The sequence below is a fragment of the Atractosteus spatula genome, chromosome 2 (genome assembly GCF_055471065.1).
Source record: "Atractosteus spatula isolate fAtrSpa1 chromosome 2, fAtrSpa1.hap1, whole genome shotgun sequence".
In the NCBI taxonomy this organism is placed as follows: Eukaryota; Metazoa; Chordata; class Actinopteri; order Semionotiformes; family Lepisosteidae; genus Atractosteus; species Atractosteus spatula.
In genome coordinates this window covers 33,566,806-33,592,427 of record NC_142707.1, presented here as the reverse complement: position 1 = coordinate 33,592,427, position 25,622 = coordinate 33,566,806, and the positions used below count along the sequence as shown (strand labels likewise).

Sequence of the window (25,622 nt, the reverse complement as noted above, 5' to 3'; positions counted from 1 at the left end):
AAAAATAACTTATTACCCCATATGAACACGTTTTTATGTTGTTATAGTTCTGTAAAAACTCGATTAATATTCAGATAAATAGGGGCAGCACAGCTCCAGAGCCCTGGGTTGGATTCCAGCTCAGGATCTACATTTTCTGGCCATGTATGCATGTGTTTTCACTGGGCGCTGGTATTTCCTCCCACCTACTGTACCAAACACACGCAGGTTAGGTGTCATCAGTTACTGAAATCTGACATTGTCCCTTTCCAGGAGGGCTCCCAAGGGGAATTCGTTCTTCAAGGTGTTTGCTCCAACAAGTGCAGATTACGGGTAATAGAGAGAAATAAAACCATATGCATGGGCCTCCTTTTGTTGGAATCTTTCTGCTTTCCTAAAAAACATTTCTAAATATTAAGTATGTCCTGTGTAAGAGTAGTGTAAATGTATATGAAAAGTCAGTCTTATTTTTCACGATATCATGCTGAAGCAAACCCCCTCATAGCTTTCTAATAAATAAACCAAATAAACCAAGAGGATTTTTATTAAATTTAAACTGAAATATATAAATCATAAAACCCTCTATAATACCCAGGGAGTTGTGCAATAAACTGTCGATTCAAAATCCAAAAGTGTCATACACTCAGTGGTGATAAGTGACAGCATTTGACAGTGGTAACGTCTTTCTTATTTCTTTGGTTCAGGGCAGCTGAAACGTACAAAGTGTGCGGAAATTGACGTGGAAACGCCAGACTCCATCTTGGTCAACACCAACCTGCGGGCCCTGATAAACAAGCACACGTTCTCAGTGTTACCTCCAGACTGTCAACACCGTCTCTTACACCTCCTCCCAGAGGTCGACAGGCAGGTCAGTCTCTCTGTATGGTCCTTTTTCTTGTTCTGTATCAGTTCAAAAAATATGTTGACAATTCATGGTCTGGTGCTTAAAACATGGTAACAGCTGTCCTGCCTTTGGAGGAGCATCCCTTGTAACCCACTTCAGCAAAACCCTCTTAGTAATGTTTCATGGCTGAAGCACAGCAAAGCACAAAAAATAGAGCTGTAAGCTACAGGTGTAGTATGCATAAAATAGGTCTTACAATGCAGGAAATGGATTGACACCAAAATGGCATTTTTAGGGATCAGTAGTGTTTATTTTTTGTCTCACCAGTCATTGATAATGTAACTTTAAGTCTATTTTCCAGATTCATAAAATGTCAGATTGCATTAGTTCTTCAGACACCCAGTTTATGGTAGACTTTGTGATAAGAATTTTATTTTTGTATCATTGTTTTTAGGTACTACACTCCTTCAAAGCAAGAATTTAGTCAAATTGACACGCCATAAGCTTCCTTTAATCTCCTTTACTAAAGTACTGAGCCCAGAGCACAAAGAAGATTTTTGATTTTTACGTAGTGACACAGCAGCTATGGAATGCAGTCACTTCTGTCAGACAACGTTGCTTTGTAGTACAATCATGTGAAAAGTTTCAATTAAAATGCTGTAAAGGAGAGGCCAACAAACTATGTTTATGGATTAATACTGAACCTCAGTTATGGATGATGCAGTTCAGAGTAAATCTGAACTGCATCAAAATCACTGCATTTTCCTTATATATATATGATGATAGAAGTGATACTCCACCACATAAAACAGTCAGTGGTGTGAATAACCCAAGGTTTCACGTTAGCAAATGTTCCCCATGTGTTGGAACTGTCCCAGTACTGCAAATGTAGTGTCTCCGGGGGTTGACTCAGATTCTACCATTGTGGTGTTCTCAGAAAGTATGTTGTTGAATCTGGAAGTACGGATTCAAGTCGGTCAGATTATCTGACTCATCCAAGGCTTTATCTGTAATGTCGATGGCTTTGAAGTTTAATAATGTTGTGGTATCATGACTTACTTGTTCCACCGCTTTAATCTTCTATATTCGCTGTGACTGACGCAAACTCTTAGCACACTAGAAGTTAATGTAGGAAGTGTAATTCGTTCTAGAAATTTAGAAGTCGCAATGCTCCCTTATAATTTCGAGCTATCTCTGGGCAGCAGTTTGTAGTAGTAGTTAGGGTTCTAGACTCTTAGCTGGAAAGATGTGGGCTCAACTCCCACTTTGGCAAGTGCGATATTACCATTTCCCTACTAGGCTGCAAATATCCAGGCAGTTTCTCAAGTACAAGAAATCACTGAAATAGATATGGGGCTAAATGTTTCTTTCTTAGGAGTCAGGATTGAAAGCATTGGCAACAGGGCAACATTTGCTTTTAATAAAGGATGAGGCATCAGCACGCTTCACTCTTCTTCAAACCTTAGGCTGTTTCACTTCATTATTGCTTCTGCCGTATAATAGTGAAATATTTCAGTTAGATGTGTTTCTTCCAACCTTAGCAGTCAGACAGAAATCTTTTCATCCAGTGTGCAAAATCAACAGTTATTTCTGACATAGGGCTTTATCAAAAATCTCTACCTTCTCTTCCAATTCTTTTTATCTTCTCTGTGATGATTAGCTGGTCCTAACACAGCTCAGGCAATCACTGACAAGACGTGATCTTTTGCATTTTACAAAGCATGATTAGGTGTTCTGTTTAAGGTACTAGGATGTGAAACCAGATTTTGCATTTCTGAAACCCTCAGTTTTTCGTTTCACTAGCCCAAGTTGAAAAGAGTTATATGATGGTCTAGGAGTTTACTTGTTTCTTATTGTTGACACCCTTCCACCACCACCAAACAGTTTGATGAAGCTCAGTCATCTTTTTGTGACAGTTATGAGCTCATGGCACATTCCACATCATCCCACAACAGCTCAATAACAGTGAGTCATTCATTGCAATTCTACCATAGCTTTCCTTCAGCTTTGGGAGTGTAAATATCAGAACTATATTTAATGTTTTAACATTTCCCTACAAAGAACATGCGCTAGCCTTGGCCAGTGCCCAGATCAGCCATATCTTAAATGCCTGGCTTGCCTGTCACATCAAGCTGTGTTGCCAGTGATAATTATCCCCCAGGCGAGAATTTATTCCTTGTCCATTCACTTCCAAATGTCATTTGGTTTTAGGGTGTTACAGGAAGCCTCACTAGAATTGTGCTGAGGATATAATCGGGCCAAGTACAGACTTTCATTTTTTTTTCTTTGAGTCACTGATGGGCAGAATGTCCAAGGTGCATTATGGTGCATATTGACAGCCAGGATTTTTCAGTACATTTTTGCATACATCTGTTTCCAGACATGGCAATATAATACCGTATAAATTGTTCATGGCAAATGATATAGGACTCATCTAATGGGTTTTGTTATAGTGAGTGTTGAAGAATAAACTATCCCCATCTGTTGTGTTAAGAGGGTTATTTGTATTCTGTTGCAGTTTTTCTCAAAGACAGCATTTGCCAGAGATAAAATTCATTAGTTACTTGATTGGCAACAGGAGGAGAATGCTTTACAAAGGCAAGGTTTCTAATGAATACTAAATGAGTGTGAATAAAGGACAGGTGTTTTAACTTTGAATTCAGTTATTGGTAAGTGGCAGCTGGACTTTATTGTAAAGGCTAGAAAATGCATCGCAAATGTCTTGAATCAGGAGAATGCATTGCAGTTACACTTTTTATATAAAGGTGTTCCATTGTATTAACAGCCCATTTTTCTCTTGGGTTGTATTAAAACCCGGAAAGTTTTGGAGGATCGTAGAAGTGTACAATCCTGACTTATTTTGTTATGATGTCATCTGTTAAAAGCTGAAAAATAATGTGGAATACAGTGAGTCTTCTATAAACCATTTAATATGTTAGCAATTATCAATCTCTTACCAACAATCTTATATTTTAATATGTTGCTTTAAAAATACAGGAGATTAATTCTGTGGCAAAAGTTGGAATCGTATATTTTTACTGTAGGTCTACTTAGATAAAATCAAAACAAGCTAAAAGTACAGCTGTGATGTTGTTGTCTTGTTCTTTGTCACCGTGATCCCATCTCATGTAATATTATCATTGTATATCTTATGTTGTTATTTAAATTATTATTGTATTACTTTATATGGGGTAATTAAAATTTTAAATCTTATTTTGTTATGAACGATATTTCATTAAAATGTATTCTTGATAAGTGGTCTCACTGAAGACTACAGTAAGATCTCTGGAGGCTGAGAATTCCCTAGTTTGTCCTTGCTGAGCCGGTGCAGACTATCAATAACATCTCAGATCTCATTAACATTCTGTCTTACATTTTCCCTCTGTCTTTCAGCTTTCCCACAGAAAGGGGTCTGGTCTAACTTTTTCTTGAAGTCACTCACTTTTGCTTGCATTAATCTAATTATGTCTTTTATCTCTTTGATTTTAGAAGGCATAAAAACCATGTCTGTATGAAAACTTTGATTCTTTGTTTCCTTCCATTAATTTCCCTGGTATTGATTGAAAAGACTGATCGTTATGTTGTAGGTGTACTCAATATATTACTCGCGTTGAGGTACAGTATGTTCGATTATCACCTTGTTCTTTTTTCCTCGCTAAGGATTTCAGGGCACTTGACTCTTTATGTTCATTCACAGAGTTGAACTAATTAGGTGCCCTAATAAAATATATTTGAAAAAACAATTCCATTTTTGTGCTCACTTTTGGTTTCGAGCAGTTATTCTCTTTTTCCACTGTATATAACAGCTTAGTATTTTATGGACCTATGCTGTTGTCTAGCACTGTGCTTTTATTGTCTATTTTAATGCAAATCTTTTGTTTTATCATTTTCCTTTATTAGTGAAGCACTTGTATCATAACGTAGCTAGAATATTCACCAAGTACTATACTATATGTTATTTCTGTAATTGTGGACACAGAGTGTTGGAGACCTACTGTATTAACAATTGCAAAACACACCATATTGTCTACCACTGCTGGATCTATAGTGGTTTGTCTGTTTAAGAATTTGCAAGTTTGTGACCTAAAGGCTGAATTACTTAATAAAGAAGTGTAGCAGTGCAAAAGTGTAGCACACAGAGCTCAAGAATAAGCAGCTAAGTCTAGGTTTTACTAGTCTAGTTTGATGCTGAAACAAGTACTTAAAAATTAATGAAATTTAAAATGTGTTGGGTCATTAGGCATGGTGCCATTCTGTCTGTTAAATTAACTACTTGAGATTATGATTTTGCTTGTTTTATTTGTTTAATGGAAAACAGTGCTTAAACTGGGGTAGATCAGGAAGGAACACTGTTCTCCTTGTTAAAACAAACACAAAGATTTGTTCTTCTTGTTACAAGAGTGGCCTTGTTTATGAATAGATGTATTCCCCCTTTTAAAATGTCTGTAAAGATACTGTTCCCCTTAAAAATAGGGATGGCAATGTCTTTATTATTGAGATAGAAGCCATCTGATTAGAGATTTAATATGCAAATAAAGGTAAAATGCATCTAAGCATGGATTTTCAGGACCAAAATCTAATAATCTGAAACGTCAGTAGTTCTGTGTAGAATATAGTGTGCCGTATTGCTGAAAGAATTCATGTTTTGCAAAAATGGACTGATGTGTTTTGTAGACATAAGTAATCAGATATATTCTTCAAGTTTCAAAACTGGGGACAGTTTTTTAAGCAATTCTGAAAAATTATAATGTCTTTTTCTCTTACTTTGTGCATGAGCTGTTAATGTTTAATCATGACATGGAAAATAAAGACTGATTTTTGTTTTCTCTCCTAAGTTAGTACATAAGAATAGGCTTCCATTCTACCTAGGTACTGTAGTTTATTGTTTTAATGGCAGTGCAGTTGCAATGCTGTTAATATGATTGCTGTTCTTTCTTTACCTCTGTTAGGCTAGTGCAGATGGAGTACTGAAGCTCAGCAGTTCTGCACTGAATAATGAATTCTTCACATCTGCAGCTCAGTCATGGAAGGAAAGACTAGCAGAAGGTGGGTATTGATGAAATCCGACTTTGGCTTGCAATAACTCTTACTTTCTCATTTCCAAATGAAATGTTTTAGTGAATAAAATATTAGAATACACATACAGCTCCAATGAAAATGTAGAACTTTAAATAAAATTTAAATTAAAAAATTATTATTTAGTCATAGTTTTTATGTTTATCCCATGTTTGCATGGGTTTTCTCCGTGTGCTCTGGTTTCATCCCACGGTCTAAAGATGTACTGGTCAATTAATTGGCTTCTGTAACAGTGTTTGGGTCTGTGTCCTGTGACAGACTGGCATCCCGTCCAATGTGTATCCCACCTTGAACCCATTGCTTGCCAGGTGAGGCTCTGGCGTCTCCGTGACACTGTACTGGGTATTGATTTAGAAAATGAATTGATGGATGGTTCAGTGCATTAGACCTCTGAAATATCTCCTTTCAGAACCCCTGTAGGATTAATTGTGTAGTCCTGCAAACTAATCAGAAAAGAGAATAATCAAATGTATTACAGGGTCTGTATTTTTTTATAATTTCTTTTTATCTGCATGGCTGCAGTCCCAGAAGGATATTTGATTTTATCATTGTTGAACTAATTTTGAAAGATGCAGCACGTTCTTGTGTGCGCAATTGCAGTAAATACTAGTGGGCTCTGACATTGTGGTATCTTCCACAAATTAGGCAGGAATATGGGAAAGCAGAGGACCTATCAGAGAGATAAATGCCATGAAAGGATTAACATACTGTATACACATCTGAAAACTTAATATGAATTATTCCAATGAAATCACTATGTGTAATAATTTTATTATACCCCAATGACCGTACAGAAGCTTGTGGTAAACTATTTTATGTGTTAAATGGTGGAAAAGAGATACAGAAAACAGGAGAATTCTGAGTTTTGACAGTTTCGTTTAATGATGGTGAGAAGAGAATCATACATTGGATGTGTGTTACAGTATATGAAACTGTAAAGTTTTACATAAACATGAATAAGGTTTACAGCAAAAAACTGGGAAAGTGGGAAACGTTAGGTGCATACGGTACATACTATTGCTATGCTATAAGATATTGGAAAATGGATGCCCTAATAAAATAGTTTGAATAGGCTCAGGTACCTTTTAAAACAACCTGTATCATTTGCATGATCTAAATGCAATCTATATCTATAAAATCAATGCGTAAAATGTGAAAAAGAATTCACATTCACCAACTACTTCTTCATTTTAATAGAGAGCAAACTTGGAAGTGTTAGGATGGAATCCAGCTCACCCTTGATCCTCAGCTGACTGACATAAGGATTCTTTACCGTGACCTCTTCAGTAGTTCATAAATATAACTTTTTTAGTCAGGTGTCTCAGAGGCACCTATTACTGTCTGTTGTAATCAAAGGGTCTAGCTTAGATGTAGTGTTTTACAGCACAGACCTTAGATTCCAAGCCCAGTTTACGTCTGTGGAAAAAAAAAAACATTCATGCATTTTTTAGATGGAAATGACCTTCACACATACTGTAGAATATGATTGTGTTTGCAGGGTACACTTTTATTGTGATTATACATGTACTGTATTAGCACTGATGTTTTAGTTAAATTTTGGAGCAAAAAAATAAGTAATACTTTGAGAAGACACATTTTTTCTCTGCTTGTGAAAGTTGACCCTTTTCTGAAAATGTATCTTTTCCTTTTAACTTTAGTATACATTGATTAATATGGCCTTCTATTTACACATATGATTTGTTTTCAATGTTTGAGCTCACTGAAAACAGTTGCTAGGATCAATCCTGGTCTTCCACACATGGAAAGGACTGCAGCTGGAATCAAGTATACTGTAGATAGCTCTGGATCTATCTGAAGGGCAGTCACACACAAGGGAGAAGCAAACCGAGGCAGAAAATCATGTAATTGAAGATAGCACTCTAAAGTCCTTTAAAAACAGACATGATAGTGTGAACAGAAACTAAACGGGCCTTAAGGAGGTAAAAGTGCTTTTCGTAATTATAGAGTTTAATGTGCTGTCTTTTGTTTCTCAAGACAGATTTTTTTTTGTCTGACGCTCTGAAACACTGATGCTTTTTTTCCTAACAGAAAGGATTTAAAAAAAATTGACTTTACCTTAAAATTAAATTCAGTTCAATTATTCAAGTCAAAAATGATTTTAACACTAATTGTAACACAAACTGTTGCCATATACAGTATGTTTAAAGCCTATACTTAGGAGACCAATGCATATTTCCTGTGTATTAAAGAGACTGAATTAGGAATATACTCTTATATCTCTCAGACAGTTCTGAGAAGAAATATTATTTCATGTAAAGTAATTATATTATTGCATTTACTCATGTCCAGCTAATCAGTAAACTTTAGAGTACAATTCAGTACGTGCAGTGTATTCTAACAGGCAATACCTTGACTTCACTTGCACCATGGGTTTAAAAGCTTTTTTTTTCTTTGACAATAGGTTCTCCATTCAGTCAATGCACAGAAAACAAGTAAAATAACCATAACTATGAGACTTAATGTTCTTGCTTTCCTATTTACCCAGGTGAATTCACCCCTGAGATGCGCCTGAGAATACGGCAGGAGATCGAGAAAGAGAAAAAAGTGGAGCAGTGGAAGGAACGCTTTTTCGAGAGCTATTATGGCCAAAAGTAAGCTATTTAAGTTTTTTTACAAGAATTTCTTTTTTCAGATTTCTTCCCACTCTGGGGTTGTCAGGCATTGATAAAATCACACCACAGTCAAAATGGAAACATTTCTATTACGTAGGTTCATAAAAAATAATTATCCCACATAGCCATCTTGTATTGATTTTACTTATTGTTTCAGGGATAGAGTGCTGATTTTGGTGCAGTGTTTTTGCAGCAGCTTCTCGTCTGGTGTAATTGAAAGACATGAGACTTTCACATGAAATGCAGACAAAACTGAAAGACACTCTTTTGCATTTGATACTATAATCTGCTCAGGATTGGATCACTGTTGTTGAGGTGAATTCCTACCATTTCAACACAAACAGTGAAAACTGGATGATCAATGATATTTGTTGATAATGGGTAAAAAAAACTCCACATCTGATACAGTAGTTCAGTCAAACTCAATCCTGAATTAACTGAACTGTTTTTGTCAGCATATGGATAACCTGAATTCTGAATGTGTTTGTTAAGACAGTAGACAGTACATGCAGCATAATTATAGGTTATAAGTTAATACTTTCATTTCACAGCTCTGCATCATATATCCTTCTGGAATGACAGCCTCTTGTTCCAGTCTACATCAGATAATAGGAGAGTTAGCATTTTAGTTCAGGTATAGTGTTAGTGCCTATATTGTCATGGTTCATGCACAATATAATTTTAAAAGAGGTCTATTTATTAGCAGCAGTCAGTGTGAAATTGAACCTCAGTATAATTTTCTTGGGTTATTCATATTGAACTTTACAATTTCTCATTTGAATCATTTCATAATTTCAATACATGCATTTCCCAGGTTACTGCTGAACACAAAATAACCTTTACAATAAATACTTTATGAGGACAGTTTCTCATTTTTCATTTCACTTAGGCTTCTTTTTGTTTTGTCAGTAATCACTTGCTCAAGGTTCTTCAGAAAATCTTTTAAAAAATATCACCTCTTGAAAGTTAAATTTTGTGCTTTTATCTGTGCAGATTTTACATAGTGATTAAACAGCGGGCCATAGGCCTTTCCACATGAAATAGTCCTTTTCCTCTGTGAACTTATCATGGCTTAGTGCAACTGGCCAACACAATGAATTAATCCATCAGCACAAGCATAAGAAACAGAAGAACCCCCCTCCACAGACACACACTTTTTAATGAAGGGATGCGAAACTGACATGAGCAAGAAGTGTGATACTTATATCTAGATAGGAGGAAGTTGTTCATGCAGTAAAAAGTTAGTTATTATGTATATATACTGATATGCATGCATAGTGCTGTGGCATATTTAAATTTAAAACTTTGTCAAAGCTGCAACAATACACAAAGCACAAGAGTGCAGCTCACTCTAAACTAGCATTCAAATCTGAAAGCTCAGCTTTGAGCATCATGCAAGTATCAATGAAGGTGATAAAAGCATAAAGCTGACATTCAGTCATGCTTCAGGCTGCAAAACAGTTCACTTCATCTTCAAAAACAGCCCATACAAAAAGATGACCTGAAATTTTGGACTCAGAAGGGGTTATTGTCAGTTATCAAATTTATTTCCAGTGGTGCCAATTCCCTGCTAGCTTTATGTGAGCCACTGAATGATGTAACCTGACAAAAATTCTGAAAGTTATCCCTAATATATACTGTTAATATACCTCATTATAAGAGGGCTATTCATATTTCCAAAATTCAAGTATTTTCATATTGTGGTTTTACTGTGGTTTTAAGCTGTGAACCTTCATAAAAGTCACGAGCACGACGAACCTTAATGTCATTTTTCTCCTTCCATTTGCTTCAGACAACATTAACACACCACTGGCTTTAAGCTCCTGAACTGACTTTGAACTGTGAATCATCTCAAAGCACACAACAAGAAAGCCGTCAAACCCTTTTCAGTCTGGGACTGTGCCAGGCTTTTACCTCCTGTCTCTAATTGTAGCCTGCGACTAATTAGAGGCTCAATAGCATCAGGAAAGCATACTATAAATCTGTGTTTCAATTAAGGAATTTTAAAAAATCCCCATAATACAGTATGTTCTATCCTTACAGCTAATAACTGTCACATAGACTGCTTCTAAAAACTCTTTAATATTGATTTATGGAGAACTCTAAGACAAGATGCATAACTCAATTTGCCAGCTGTCTTTTTCCCATACTTCAAAGATACAGGGGGTTGTAAAACAGTAGTGTATACAGCTTTCTCTACCATTTAATACTTTCAGGCTTTTAGAGCCCAAACCTTACCCTTCAGGAATAGCAAAGAAAACAAATCAAACTTATGGAAAGGACTACAAGCAATAATTATATTTAAATGGCACATTTCCTGGTAAATGTTTTGCTTTTTTACACACAGATATACAGTATGTACAGTACATATTGTTGACTTACAGTACATGAAAGTTAATAAATAAGAGTGTTCCTTATATATACTGTATACTGTGCATTTGTGTCAGTTCCTGTAAGTTAGTGAAGCCCTAATAAAGGAAAAACAACAGATCATCGCTGCTTAATTTGAATTAATAAGACAGCTAACAGTCTAGAAGTAGAAACTACAAGTAGTTTTTCCAGTATGTTTATGGCATTAGGTAAGAATAAGATTGCCATTGGAGTTGATATTTCCTAGTTCTTTCATGCCATTTGTTCTATTCCAGCGGCTGGCATCTCTTCGTACTCTGGCCTTGAAGTCTCCAAGTAGAATTAGTCTTCCTTCAAGTTTTCACAGAGAATTTGGACAAGCCTGGCTTGGAACTCTCCCTTGGTTTCGTCATATGACTCTAGAGTAGGGGTAGATGTGGAAGTCACATAGGTGTATTGATTCCCCGATTTGAGTGAAAAAGCCAATAGGGAACTTGTGTAGAAAGTTGATGATTTCATTCTTGATGGCTCCATGAATCCTCCCTTTTACCTTTGACTTCCCCAATCAGGAGAAAGCGTAGTCATCACCATGTTCTTTGTCCAGCTTATGGGCATCATTCAGGTCAGAGGTGTTCATGTGATAAATAATTTTTGAGTCACAAATGCAGTACAGTTTTCTAGTCCTTGAGCCCTTGAGGGCTCTGATGTTCAAGGATCCAGGTCCTCCAGGAGTAGTGAGAGAATTGTTTAAAACACCAAAACAGGTTGGAGTGGCCAGATTCTGATCTCTGCTGTGATAAAATGTAATAAATGATTATATTTTTTAAGAATGAGCTAACATTGTTGTTTTTTTTAAATAAACAGGGACGTGACTAAAATATTCAAATAATTGTCATTGTCCTGTATAAAATAAATGTGTTGGTCATTTTTGTAAAACAATTTACACTATTATATAGTGAACTGATTAAACTGATTTCACTGGTTCTCATAACTGGAATTTAATTCATTAAACAGTAGGGATTGCTCAGATTAATTCATGTGAAATACGCATATCACTTTATAACCCTTATATTTTAATTATAAAATACTTTGTATAAAATTGAATAAAATATAAATTATTATGAAATATAAAACTTAATTCAATATAAAATGTGATAGTTAGATGTGGGGTATATTCTTTATCTTATTTATCAGGAAGACTGACGAGTTAATAATGTGAAACAGAAGAAAGAGGCCATCTGACCTATTTTCTGTCAATTAAAAAACAAACAAAAGCTAAAATTCAAAGTGTTCTGCTGATCCTAATGCACATACTGTAAAATGTTAAGTGAACAAATCATATTTTCCAGGCTTTACATCAATTCCAGGATCTACTGTATGCCTTCTCTGGAAAAAATGGAAAAAAAAATAACGTCCTTAAGGTTGTACTTGTAAACATGCTGTGAACATACTGTTCATTGTAGAGTTAGTCCTGTAGCAAACATACTGTACTGCATGATTGGTAATTCATAGCACTTTTATGGTGGTAAACCCACCAAACAGAGTTGGACCTATGATCAGAGCTGCACCGCAGAAAACTGAACCAGTTTCAAAGAATAAACCATTTATTTTTCATAACTGAAGACATATGCTATTTGCCACCCAACCCATTCTTAAAATGTTCTTCCCTTTTCCAAAGAACTATACTGTTCCTCAATGGCAGCTGCAGCTTTTCCGATTGTGTTTGTCTTATATTTTATTCTGCTTTTCATTCCAGTTCTGGACTCAGCATAGAGGAATCCAGAAAGCTGACAGCAACACTCCGTGACACTCCAGAGCCTGGCAGGCAGCACACTTCTCCCAGCCCCTCAGTTCAGGTACCTCCTGTGAAAAGCGAGGCAAAGGCTGAGCCCAGACTGGAAGCCAGCACAGAAACTAAAGATGATGAAAGAAAACAACCCCCCGGGACATCAGAATGCTTGAAACCAGAGCCCGGTGATGATGAATGCAAAGCCAAGGCAAGAGCTGTCCCTGAGAGGCTACCTGAGGCACCGGCATCTGAAAAAACAGCTTTGATTCAGCCAACGCAAACCGTGGTCGCTGCTCAAGTGAAGACAGAGGAGACAATGGACACGGAAACCGTGAAAGTGACAAAAGACCAGCAGGAGCTGGATGGATCTAAGACACGCATGTCTCCTCAGACAACTCCCAAGGCCAGCCCTGACAGGAAGGAAGTTGCCACGACCCCGACAGACAGCCCAAGCAGCGTGAGCCCCATGAAGGTGCCAGACTCTGAGAAAATGGAGGTCACTCTGGAGGGACTGAAGAGAAAGTCATCCACTGACCTGGAGGAGGCGCTGCCTAGCCCAGAGAAGAGGGCCCATGTCTGCGAGGCACCTCCCAAAAGCTCTCCAGACAGCATGGAACACACTGCTAAGCCAAGGGTACCTCCACTCAAGGTAAGAAAGGACTTTCAGCCTTTACTTTTCCTTTACTTAAGCTTTCTCTCCTCATTTGAAGAACTGACAAAGTATTGCCTGGACTCAGAATAAAAAATGTACCAGAATATTTATTGCAATTAGAATCATTTCCTATAACTCCATCTTCTGTTTGAATTATGGTCAGATTGAACACATACAGCAGAAGAACATTTTCTTTCAGAATTCAGAATATTATACTTCTAATTTGGGATTTATGTACAGTATTTCCTTATATTTGCCTTCACTCTTGTGTAAGTCTCATGTGTAAGGCTTAAACTACAGAGCCCTTTAAAGTTGTCCATGAAGACAAAAAACGTGCACAAATATAGCTTAGATATATTTACAAGGAAAATTTTATTTTCACATGTGGAATTTCTGCTATTTAAGTGAGAGAATTTAAGTGAGAGAAGATATTCTGAATGCTTCAATACAAATCAGGTGTTCGTCTTAATGCAGGTATTTGTATATATTTTCAGAATTATTCAGAAACGGAAAGAACTATTTTCTCTGTACATTTTATTTTGTTTATACAGTTCATGCATAAATGCTGTTTCATGTCAGATCTGGTTTTGAAATACATTTTTGGGGGAAACGTCCTCTCAAGGAAATACTGCTTCTTGACTGCGAATGGGACTGTAATTTGGTCTTCTTTTGTGTTCTGTGCAGATTCCGGTGTCACGGATATTAACAGCTGCAACCGTCACGGGTCAGGTCTCTCCCAGGGCCCCATTCACAGCCTCCCTTCCCAGTACTGGGCGCACAGGGGCGCGCACCTTGGCAGACATCAAGGCGAAGGCCCAGCTGGCCAGGGCCCAGCGGGCAGCAGCAGCAGCGGCTGCTGCAGCAGCCGCCGCAGGATCTTCCTCGGGGGGTGCGGTGCCAGGCCCGGGGCCTGGGGGAGGGGGCGGGGCACAGGGGGGAGCCAGCCACACTGGGACTGCAGTCAGAGAGGCGCTCACTCCCCGAGCAGAACTGGGAGGAGCTGGAGGAAGGGGAACTGCGGGAGGGATTCTACCTTCCTGTCCAGACGCCAAGATCAAGACCTCTCCCGGTCCCGTCGGTGATTCTAGAGCACAATTACAGCAAACTACCACATCACAGGCCGGAGCCAGCAGTACTACTTCAACCCTCAGTTCATTATCTGCAAACACTGCACAGGCCGCCACACCTTCAGTGAGGCTTTCCACCCCAGGGAACTGTTCAAATCCAGCATCCCTATCAAATCCATCAACACAGCAGTCCCAGATCTCAAGTTGTAATGAAACCACGGGAAAAGAACAATCAAAGTCTGTTCCCTTTCCATTAGATGTGGTCCAGACAGTGGAACAAAAACCACCAGCCACCGTTGGCAAAAACACAGAGGGCAACAAACATTGGAAAGGATCTCTTGAAGAGCCAAGTGCTCTTTCAACTATGGAAAAAACGGGGTCTCAAATGCTGCATCAGGCATCAAATTCAAATGTGTCCTTGGGCACACAAGTTCCAGCTTCAGTTACCACAGCTCCACTCTCATGCATCTCAGTTACAGGTCCTGCTTTGAGCAGTGTTTCTGGTACATTGAGTCAAAAAGCATCAGAGAGTCCAGTAGGTGGAGGGCATGTAACTAAGACCAGTTCTTCAATTCCAGCTAATAACCCCCTGGTTACACAGCTACTTCAAGGAAAAGAAGTCCCACTTGAGCAGATCCTCCCAAAACCACACACAAAAATAGACGTCAAGCCAATCATTCTGCCCTCGGGTGATAAAGGGAAAATATCTCATGTCACCACAGAGACTGATACTGTGGTAAGCAGTGATGATCATTCCAGACTTGGAACAGATGCCTTCGAAAAAGCAAGGCAATTGCTGCCCAACCAGCTTATTTCAACAAGGACAGGTGGCATGGAACTCGCCCAACATCATCGGGAAATGCTGAACAAGGCCACCCAAGAACAGATTTTGCAGACCCTTATGCAAAGAGCACAGACTCAACAATTTATTACTGGGTCACAGCTTTTGCAGCATGAGATCTGTCACTTTGGTTATCCAGCTGAGTGCTCACGTAGCCAGAGTTTTGCCATGGGTTTCATGGGTCGGAAGAGGATGTCCAAGCCTGCTATGTCGGGACATTACCTTCTTAACATCTCAACCTATGGGAGAGGATCTGAGAGCTACAAACGTGCTCACCTGTCCATAAATGCCAATTTGGCCAACCTGAAGAAAGAATTTATAGATGGGGAGATTACTCCTGATGAAGGGGAAAAGCCATTCAAAAGTCCAAATGACTACGTAAAAGGGCAACCTGATCTCACAGGAATCAAGAAAGAGCATCAGGGTCTGGGTGATGGCTCCTACACTGCAACGAGCCCAAGTCATACAAAGTCTAGTGCATTACTTGACCACAATCACAGTCATAAGATAAAGCTGGAGTCTCCTTCGCTTGGACAGGTACCAGACAGAGAAGAAGATTCAGTCCTAACAGACTGCAAAGATGCTGCGGCTACAGCCAAAGAAATTAACCGGGTTGTCCAGTCACATAAAGTATATCCTGAAGTTGGCAATAACCCCCATGGTAACTCAGAGCCATATCAAATGCCAAACCATACAGGAATGGACCGCCATCACCGGCAGGCTGCTCATCATCACCAGCATAAAAATTATGAGAGTCATGGCCCTGTGGTTGGACATATTTATGGTGGCACAATAAATATGTCTACATCTCATGCACTCAACCACAGCTCAGCAGGTTCTGGCAGTTCTCCAGGTTATAGTCCAGTGTCCAGCAGTAGTGGGGGTGTTATGTCCTTTTCAGTGACTGTCACCACAATTCCCGCTAACCATCCATTAGATCATGCTAATCATGGGGAAGCTGCTCCAGTGCAGGCATTCGCAGAAAGCTCCAGTATGGACGACTCTCCATCCAAATGTTACTGTCGCCTGAAAGCCATGATCATGTGCAAAGGTTGTGGGGCATTCTGTCACGATGACTGCATTGGCCCTTCCAAACTTTGCGTCTCCTGCCTAGTGGTGCGATAAGGAAAATTTTGATTTGCATTCACTTATTTCTATCAAAATGAATAGGAAGAAAAAAGAAGTGGTGAAGCATAAACACGTAATGTTAAAAAAAGAACGAATCAGCACCTTGTACTAGACTTGAGTCACTTGTGTTTGTGAATTGTGACAAATTTTGCACTTAGAGGAACACGTCATTTATTGCACAATATTTTATTAAAAACTGAAAAGAAAAAAGTATTTTTTTAGCAAGTCATTGGACTTCTATGATTGACAGATCCATTTTTTGTTTATAACCTTTCTTAAAATCCTGCCAGATATGGATTCTTCTTTTGGTAATTAATGTCCAGTATGATTTTTATGTTTAACAATTTTGGGAGTTCTGCCAGCCTTCATCCTAAGGATTAATGTCTATGGGTGAGGTGTTGTGCGGTGATGAAGGAAGGGATAATTACTTTACATTATTGCTAAATATTTGGCTGTTTGGTACACCCAAAGGTAGCACCAGCTGCAGATCAAGTGGTAAAATAAATGTGTCCTCTCTCATAATACATTCATGCTGAGAGATCAAGCACTGCTGTCTGTCTTTAGGCAGCACATTTTCTAGTAAAGAAAAGAGAGATCAATGTGTTCTTTCAGGATGATCCTTCTACCTTTTCTCTACCAGAGGCCATTTCTGTACTTTTAGATTGTTTAGATTGCTCCCATTTAACTCTGAACTCTTAAAGTGATCTCAAGAAAGCCAGCTGTGCTAGACTTTTGTTAAAATCAACAGTTATGAAGAACTGAAAACAATTCAGAATGAGTATTTCCAGTAGGTTCCTTTAAAATGCATTTGAAGCACTCAAAATTCGAGTGATAGCAATTTTTGTACTAGGCTTTTTAAACACTGGTATTTCTTTTTTGTTTAGAGCAATTTTTTCTAACCTCTGTTTTCTTTAAGCTTCTACTTCAGGTCCTAAGTACCTCTATCTTTTATGTCTTCGATACACTGTAAGAGTAATCAATACTCTGAATTCTTAACGGCATTTAACACTTTTCAATGATGGCGAAATATCTAGAGTAACACACAACTTAGCATCGCCATGCAATAATTTTATGTAAGAGACACACAGTTGCCAATAATAAAGCATGTTGATTTTATATTCAGAGATGATGGACAGTACTGCAGGGTTTGCATGCCATTGGTCAATATATCTCAAGTAATATTAATATTATTTTTTATTAAATTGATTGTCAGTATGTTAATGAGTACTTTTTTTTGTATAATTATCTCGGGTGTTATACCAAAGTGTCTGTATGGAAATTGGTGTCCTGATCATGTTTTTAATGTTTGAGCAGTTAAAGGAAAAACATAAAGTAATATATTTTAATTATATATATTTTAATATAAAAGTACAATGTATAAACAGTTTGTTAGAATTTTAATAACATACAGGGTATTTACTAGTCTAGAGTAATGGCTGTCCTGTTTCTTTCCAGTCTTTTGTTTCGTGTAGCAACCGTGCAGGAGTTAATTCTGCTAATTTTGTAATATCTTAGTGGTCCTACACCTGTTGAATATAGTCTTTAGCAGGATTGCATCAAGACCTTTGTGTATTCCTTGACCGTTGTGTTCTGACTACGTAACAAAAAACATGTAAGGCTTTTATATACAGTATGTCCATGTAACTAGCAAAGCCTGAAAGGTGAACTATTACTCAAGCAATCTTGTTTTCTTTTTTTACGGTTTTAAAACAAAAGACACCTAAAGGAGCAGAGATAACCTCTGGTTTCAATCTGCAGGGTCCACAGTGGCCTTGAACTAGCTAAGAGACAGTCTATACTAGTAAAGACAGAGATCCAAGCAGAACCCATTCTAGAGCTCTAGGCAGTAGCTTGAGCAGCCACCTTTTATACAGCATAAAACTATTTGTCCGGATTTCTACATTTTATTGAAAAAAACAAATTGGGCTCTCTGAAATAAGAACATTTATATTTATGTCACAGGTGCCAGTAGAAGATTCTGGTCAGTTTCTTTTATGCTATGCTTTGTAAACAGGGATATTAATTTATGTGTGCAGCAATATGTTAAGTCATAAGTGTGCCACAGCCCCTAATCACCTTGTATAAACAGCCTTTAAAGATGTTGGTCCGTTTGGAGCAAGACTGCCTTTGTGAGGCATGCAGGGCAAGAGAAGACACCTTTTAGAAGTAGGAAGACGTTTTTTCATCCAATTTGTGCTTTAAATCTGCATGTAATGGTTGTCCTGCCCTTTTGAACTTTTCTTGCAGTGCAAGCATACTTTTAAATATTAACATTGTATTAATTTATGCATGTTCTTTCTGATTTAATTTTTTATTTTAATTTTAATCCACCTGTTCCAAATGTCAGCATATTCTGTACTTATTATCCAAAATACAATCAGAGCAGAGCAGGAATACCACATTACCAGATATTTTTAAGTGCAGGTCTGTACTGAGACTAGTTCTTTAATTATTCAATTTAAACAAAATAAGAATACAAAATCTGTAAATTGTTCTATTGTGTTTTTTGACAAAACACTGTAATTGAAAGAAGTAGTGTGGGTGATAAGTTACTAGCAACCATATATGTTAAAAAAGCTAAACAGCAGCCAATCACTTCTAAATCTGGGTTCTTTTAGGGTTCCTGGTAATTTAATCCTTCTGGATTAAAACAAAAAACTATCCATCCCTTACCACTATCTCTTCTAAAATAATCTACAGTACATAGCATTCTCTGTAGGGTGATTAGGCATTATTAGGAGACAGTGGATTATGATCACCAAGTGAAGCAGCCTGCATGAATTTTGTTCTTGGTAAATACATTGTCATTATGTTTTCCTCTCGTTCCCACTTACACAGGTGCATTTAGTCATACAAACATTATCCACAAAGAATCAGATGAATCCATCATACATCATCACGTCCCAAAAAATATCCTGTGGTAAGCAGGCACTATTGGAAGGTCTTCCTTTTACGTGCTGCCTTAACACTTTCCTGTTAAGTGAGTAAAACTATTCCGATCTCTTCAAACTGATGGAAAAAGTCTACTACTTTTATCTGTAGCTTCTTGCTGCCTGTAAGTCCCCTGAAGACCAATATATCTAATATTTATGAGGTAATGTAGAATATTCAACTAGAGAATAAAGAGATGGGTGTGTTAGACCTACAGTACAAATATTGGACAAAAATGGAAACACCAATGTAAAGTCACTAAACATGGGCCACCATTTGCAGCCAGAATGCCTGTATGTCATCTACTAGAATTTTGAATTGTGCAGGAGAGATGTGGCACCACTTTTCCTTGGGAAACTCAGTCAACTAACTCATGGTTGATAGAGGCAGAAAAGTCTTAGACTTTTTCTGGAATTTCCAAAAACCGCTCAGTTGGGTACAGACCTTATGAATGAGACAGCTATGAGTTATGGATAACACAAAGGACATGCTCATCAAAAACACTGGGTGACCACACACGCTCTGTGAATGGGGACATTGTCTTCCTAAAAGACACCCCTCCCGACACAGAATGAAAATGATCACTCAGTACCATTAAGTAATGATTAGTATTGATCTTACATTCTGACAAAATGAGTACACCCAAACTATACCGGAAATTGGACCCCACAAGATTACAGAACCTCTTGAACTTTTCACTGTTGGAATCAAGCAGTCAGGGCTGTAGAAGTCTTTAGGTTGACATTTTGTTTAGAACATGGTTAAAAATGGTTCATCTGAACATATGACATTTCTCCACTGCTCAATAGTATTTTGACTCAGCTCTTTGCACCACTAAATTTGCAAATATGTGTTGCAGATATAACGAGAAGTTTGTACAATACAACCTGACTATGGTATCCTGCATTCTGAAGCTCTCAGCAGACCATATTTAATCTAACTGCCTGTTGCTCCCCAAGTTGAAATTTGCAATACACTGATCTGGAGTTGATTGTCTGTTGTGCCTGCACTTCAAATACATATTATAATAAATTGACAGTGTTTTCCTCAGAGTTCCATACTAACATTACCTTAAACACCACTGAACCAAGCAAATTGAGCTGACTTGATTACTGATGCACCTGCCAAATATGCCCCAACAATCATCTCTCTTTCAAAATCACTAAAACATCTCCTCTTGCAGCCATATTTATCAATAAGCAGGCCTGTCCAGCATTTTTGTATCTAAGCAGGCTGGGATATTATTTGCATAAATACCACATGAGCTGTGGAAGCTGTTGCTTTCAATAAGCTTTGTGTCCCTTATCCCTTTCCGAGGTCCAACTACATGTAAGCATTCATTATGAAATCATCTTTACAGTAGACGTCTTTATGTGATGTGAGGAAAATTTCAACAAAATAATCTTACTGGAAACGTTTCTTTATTGCAGCTTCATTTCATTTGTCCCAGTCAATGGTTTGGAGTTCTGCGAAGTTGGGAAGATGTAATTGTATTAGTCTTTGTATTTGTATTCATCCTTTTCATCCATCCTTAATGAAGTTAGAGTGTGGATTTCGCTTGGTATTTTCCTGTGTTTCATTTCTCTTCCAATTTTATATCAATTTACAGCACCTATGACCATAAGTATATTATTATTGTAATAATATAAGTGGAGGACACAAAAAATCATCTATTGATCAGGTAGCAAAGGAACAGCAAAGCCATAAAAAAGCAATACAAGTATAATCATGTGAACTCTGAATTAACACTTAAAACGTCATCTGAATATTTAATCTGACATGAAACCAGTAAGAACATTCTTACATGCACGGAGCATGTTAGTAATAACACAGGCCTCCCAGTAGGCAAGGTTACAAATGAGAGAAGGCCACTCAGTTTGCAGCAATAAACATTAAGCCAATTATCCAAAAGTGTCTGCACCCCACTCTGGCACACATCCCAAATGGTGACTTTACTCCATGTGGAGGTTAACATTCTGTGATGTTTCATTTGAGAAGAATAATAGTTTAAAGCAGGGAATCCATTTAGAAAGTTTAACAAGCAACATATTTCGATCTTGCTCTAGATTACTTGTTCTCATCCCCTTATCTGGGCTCTTAAAGTGTGCTACGGGAAAGGGGTACAACTTACCTTATAATTACCAAGCATGCAATTAGGTATAATAGATTTTAATAATGACAAGATGTGGGATAATAAGATGTATCTTTGATATGTGCTGTTGTAGCCCTTGAAAGCGAGGCATTGCCATTTCATTATTTCTCGGGTACTGCTTCCAGCTTGAAGACTAATAAGCCCCCATCCGATACAAGTTAAGACACGATTTTCCCTTTCAGCAGTGATAACAGACTAAAGAGGCAATTTCCCAGAAACCCTTTCGTGATTTTTTTAGAACTGTTCATGGCACTGGATTCCCCAGCTGGTTGTGGTGCAGAATTCACTGAGTGCCGCCAAGAATAAGGGGACAATCCGCCTTCCATTGACACTGAACCTCCCGTGTTGAAAGAACAGGGCGCTCGAAGGTGGACAGGTTGGGGGAGACTGGCTGCGTGTGGCTATAGGCTTCATGGTCGTGACCTGAGTGTGAAAAACATGCTGTTTTGAATTGAAAAAATAAGGTTCACACTTCAAGTACACAGGAGTATTGTTGGATTGTGCCCTGGCTAGTTCATATTTTAAGACCGATACTTTCAGATCAGTGTGTGTACTGATAAAATATGGTGGTGATGTGCGCTCTTTATTGCTTATCACTTTCTAAGCATACAGTATATGAGACAAATAAAGGAGAATAAAACTGAACATATTGCACTTTCTTAAGTAGTCTGTTGAGCAGACTGTTTAGAGAACAGATTAAGTCTGAATTAGTTTATCCGTCATGCAGCACTGTTTCTGATGTCTCAGTATCTATGTACACATGTAGGAGCTGGCTTGATAAAAACATGATCTTCAAAAAAACAGGTTTTAAAAATTACATAAGAATTGTACATGAACAGGATTTATACTGTTGCTTCGTTCTTTCATCTACCGCCTGTACACAGAACACTGATGGTTCCTTGTTTTTGAGAAAGATAAGGTAGTCTTTAAGAAGTTTTTCTTTTTATAAGGGACTGTTGAACCAGAGAGTGTGGGATACTTTTAAAAATGAGCATTGATATTTTTTCATGAATATAACAGAAATAGATATTTTAAATAAACGTTTTTTTAAGAAAAAAGATCTATAAATTATACATATATAAATAGATTTCCTATGTTTGTATTTTATTTGCGTAAATTTTGTTTGGGAAATAGAGCTACTGTACAGTAGGTTGCTATGTTACCATATGTTTTTGCATGTGTGTAGTTCAAGATGAAATATTAAAGGAAATTATTCTGAACACAAAACTTTGTGTTTTTGCCTTAGTGCTTTAGGAAATGAAATTTCTCTGAGATTCTTCCTCCCCATTTAAGTATTTTTATAATACACTCCTTCTGAAGCCATAATTCCCTAACCATACATTGTTTCTCATTAATATGTGTCTGGCAAGTGCAGATAAGAATCCCAAGGTCATTCTGTGAATGAAAATGCAAGATTAATTTGAAAGACATTTTACAGCAGTGGGCTTCAACCAGGGTCCCAGAAATTTCCTACAGTATATGTCACGTTTTGCAGACATTTTCAATCAGTGTATAAAGATCACATTAAGTGTGATTAATTAAGCAAATACTTGATTCAATTCAGTAATCAGGAGTCCAGCTGGAATGACAATCAAAAGTTTTTTGTCCCTCCAGTATCAGGGTGTTCTAGTGGGTGAAATCCTACAGCCTTCAAATGATCCCAGCTAAACCACAATGTTCTGTATTTATGTTTTCAGTGCTTTTTAATTTTTATATTGACATTAAAAATGTCAAACCTTACAAAATACAGGATGGGAGCTTCAACATTTGTTTTTCCTTCTAATATTTACTTTATGAATAGAAAGCAACATACAGCAAATGAACCTGGCAGTAATCTATTTTGGTAAACAATGCATCTTCCCTGGTTTCAGTTTAGAAGAAAGCAATATCTAAAGGCTCAGTTTTTCGAAGGCTGATAAAAGTTTCCCCTCTGGGAGATTGTAGCAATGAAAACAGCAGTACATTATGCTTTATTTCATATTTAAATTACTCTTTCATGTGTGAAATTGTATCTGCGTGTTCATCTTTAAAACGCACATATTTCTTTGTAGATTTATTGTGCAGTGTGTTATCAAGATTTGAAAACAGACTTTTGAAGCCCAGTTAGCTTAAACATTTACCTGGGAAATATTTAAGTGAGAAATTGTATTCTTTTACTTTTTTGTCCTGTCCTGTCGGCCTTCACATCGTCTTTCCCCCGATGATATATATGTATACAGTATGTATTTAAGCTGTGCCTTAGGTTTCTATGTAAACTGGAGTAGCATGTGTAAGAAAACTGCTTTGTTCCTTGATTTCAGGGTCCTTCAACTTTCCTTCAGAGAAAGATATGGGTCTCCACTCCATTGGTCTACTCTATACCACTAGACATTTAAAATAAAATTCTCTTCAAAATGTGTTTCTATTGATTCACCAAGCATTTTAGTATAAATTCTACCAATTTGCATTTTCTTGGGGTGTGTACAGCATTCCATACTTCGAAAGAATTGTTTCTCAGACCTACCGGAGACATGAATTAGTTTGAAAAGAATGTTATATGTACCATTTCCCATAAGGGATTTGTTGTGTTATTAATTCCATGTTGTACTAGGAGCGAAGTGTTATTAGGCCTGAAGTAGAGCATTCCTTTTTGTAGAAAGGTGTGAGTAGGAAAGACTGTTGGGGTTGCCATTTAGATTAAGTGTAAGTAACAGTATACAGTATATAACTGTTAAAGGGTGATGGTGAAAAACTATGAATGTTTGTGTGTGTGTGCTATGTTCTTCTTAGTCATGTTAGCAGTTTTATTCCAATTCCTGTTTGTGTCTTGTATATTTTTTTTTCTGTTTAAGCTACCTGTTTAAAACGGAATACAAAAAAGAATGTACAATAATAATCAGCACCTGTAAAAAAAGTGTATTTTATCATAAAAAGTTTTAAAATAATAAACAAAGAGGTTTCAACTTTTTGTGTAAGTGTTCTTTCCTATAATTTTTGAAAGAGTATTGTCACATATAACTTATGTTTTAAACACATACTGTCAAATCCTGCTACTCACGGGGGGGGGGTAAGCAGCAGTATGTTGATGTTGTATAAACCCTCTTGCTGGACGACACACCTGACCAGTAGCAGAGGAAGTGCAAGCACAAGAGCGCGATATCAGGGGGAAGATGAGCCGCAGTGAGTAAACACAGAGACCGGGCTGAGCGGAAAGGGCGCAAACTGGGTGACGAGCGCAGGCTGCGAGCTGGCAAGACAGCAGGCAGTGACCGGACAGGAATGCCGATCGGGTTTGTGGCCAAGCCGGTGGTGTGCACACAGATGGCGCTGTGTTGCAGCATGCTGGGGAAACGGCATGAAATGGGTAAACGGTCCAGGGGCATGGCCTGGGAACGTAGCAGGAGTCGTAGCCAGGGTGTTACAATACAAACCACCAAGGGCAAATCCCCCAAAAAGACTTTGCCGTAATCACACGCAGAATCAAGGCCGAGTAAACACTGAAGGGTAACAAGCCAAGGAGTGATCCGGTACACTGCTCAACCTAACGCAAGCATAGATCAAAACTGCTTGCAGGTGATGCAGATTTTCTGTTGGCACGCATTTCCATGATAACCAGCACCGAGAGATAGGTGCGTGGCTGGCTATCAAGGGAAACTACCGTAGCTCACTCTGTGTCTCTGCTGCAGGGACAAGCCGGACACATAGCTAACTCAATGGTTCTCAACCTTTTTTAAATTACAGTATCCATTCGATTGCATTATCAAATGCATAGGTCAGAGTGAAAGAATATTTTACAGTAGCTCATGTTTCAATCAGAGGGTACTTCATAGTACCATCCCCCTGGAGAGCTAGCATACCTCTCTATGGAGCGGAAATGTCTGGTGTTCAGTTCATCAAGGTGGGCATAAGTATCTCTCGATTTGATGAGGGTTATTATTGTCCTGCCATTGTTTAATACTTTGTGAAGCTCAGTACATCACTGATCAATATAATGTAGTGAACCCGTTGAGCAGAAGGATGTGCTTTTGGATCCATGCCATGAGGCCATTCACTCACCCAGTCAGGACCCTGGACCCCACAGAGCCATGTATTTCATTGACCGGCAACTCCAGCGGTGTTCAGAGAAAACATCATTAATCAAATTACAGCACTTTTGCTTTGCATCGCAGTAAGCACAAGTGCCTGAACTGGCAAAGGCTCAT

At 37.9% G+C, this 25,622-nt stretch overlaps 1 protein-coding gene across 3 annotated transcripts in view; it reads left to right on the top strand.

Moving 5' to 3' along the window:
• asxl2 (ASXL transcriptional regulator 2) overlaps window positions 1-24,383 on the top strand; it is a 128,171-nt gene extending 103,788 nt beyond the window's left edge. For all 3 annotated transcript variants that reach the window (XM_088908623.1, XM_088908631.1, XM_088908639.1), the window contains 5 exons: window positions 684-847; window positions 5,773-5,869; window positions 8,406-8,511; window positions 12,638-13,319; window positions 14,007-24,383. In XM_088908623.1, coding sequence (XP_088764749.1) covers window positions 684-847; window positions 5,773-5,869; window positions 8,406-8,511; window positions 12,638-13,319; window positions 14,007-16,355 — 3,398 coding nt within the window. In that variant the 3' untranslated portion in view covers window positions 16,356-24,383. The remainder of the gene's footprint in view (window positions 1-683; window positions 848-5,772; window positions 5,870-8,405; window positions 8,512-12,637; window positions 13,320-14,006) is intronic.
• The last annotated feature ends 1,239 nt before the right edge of the window (window positions 24,384-25,622 follow it).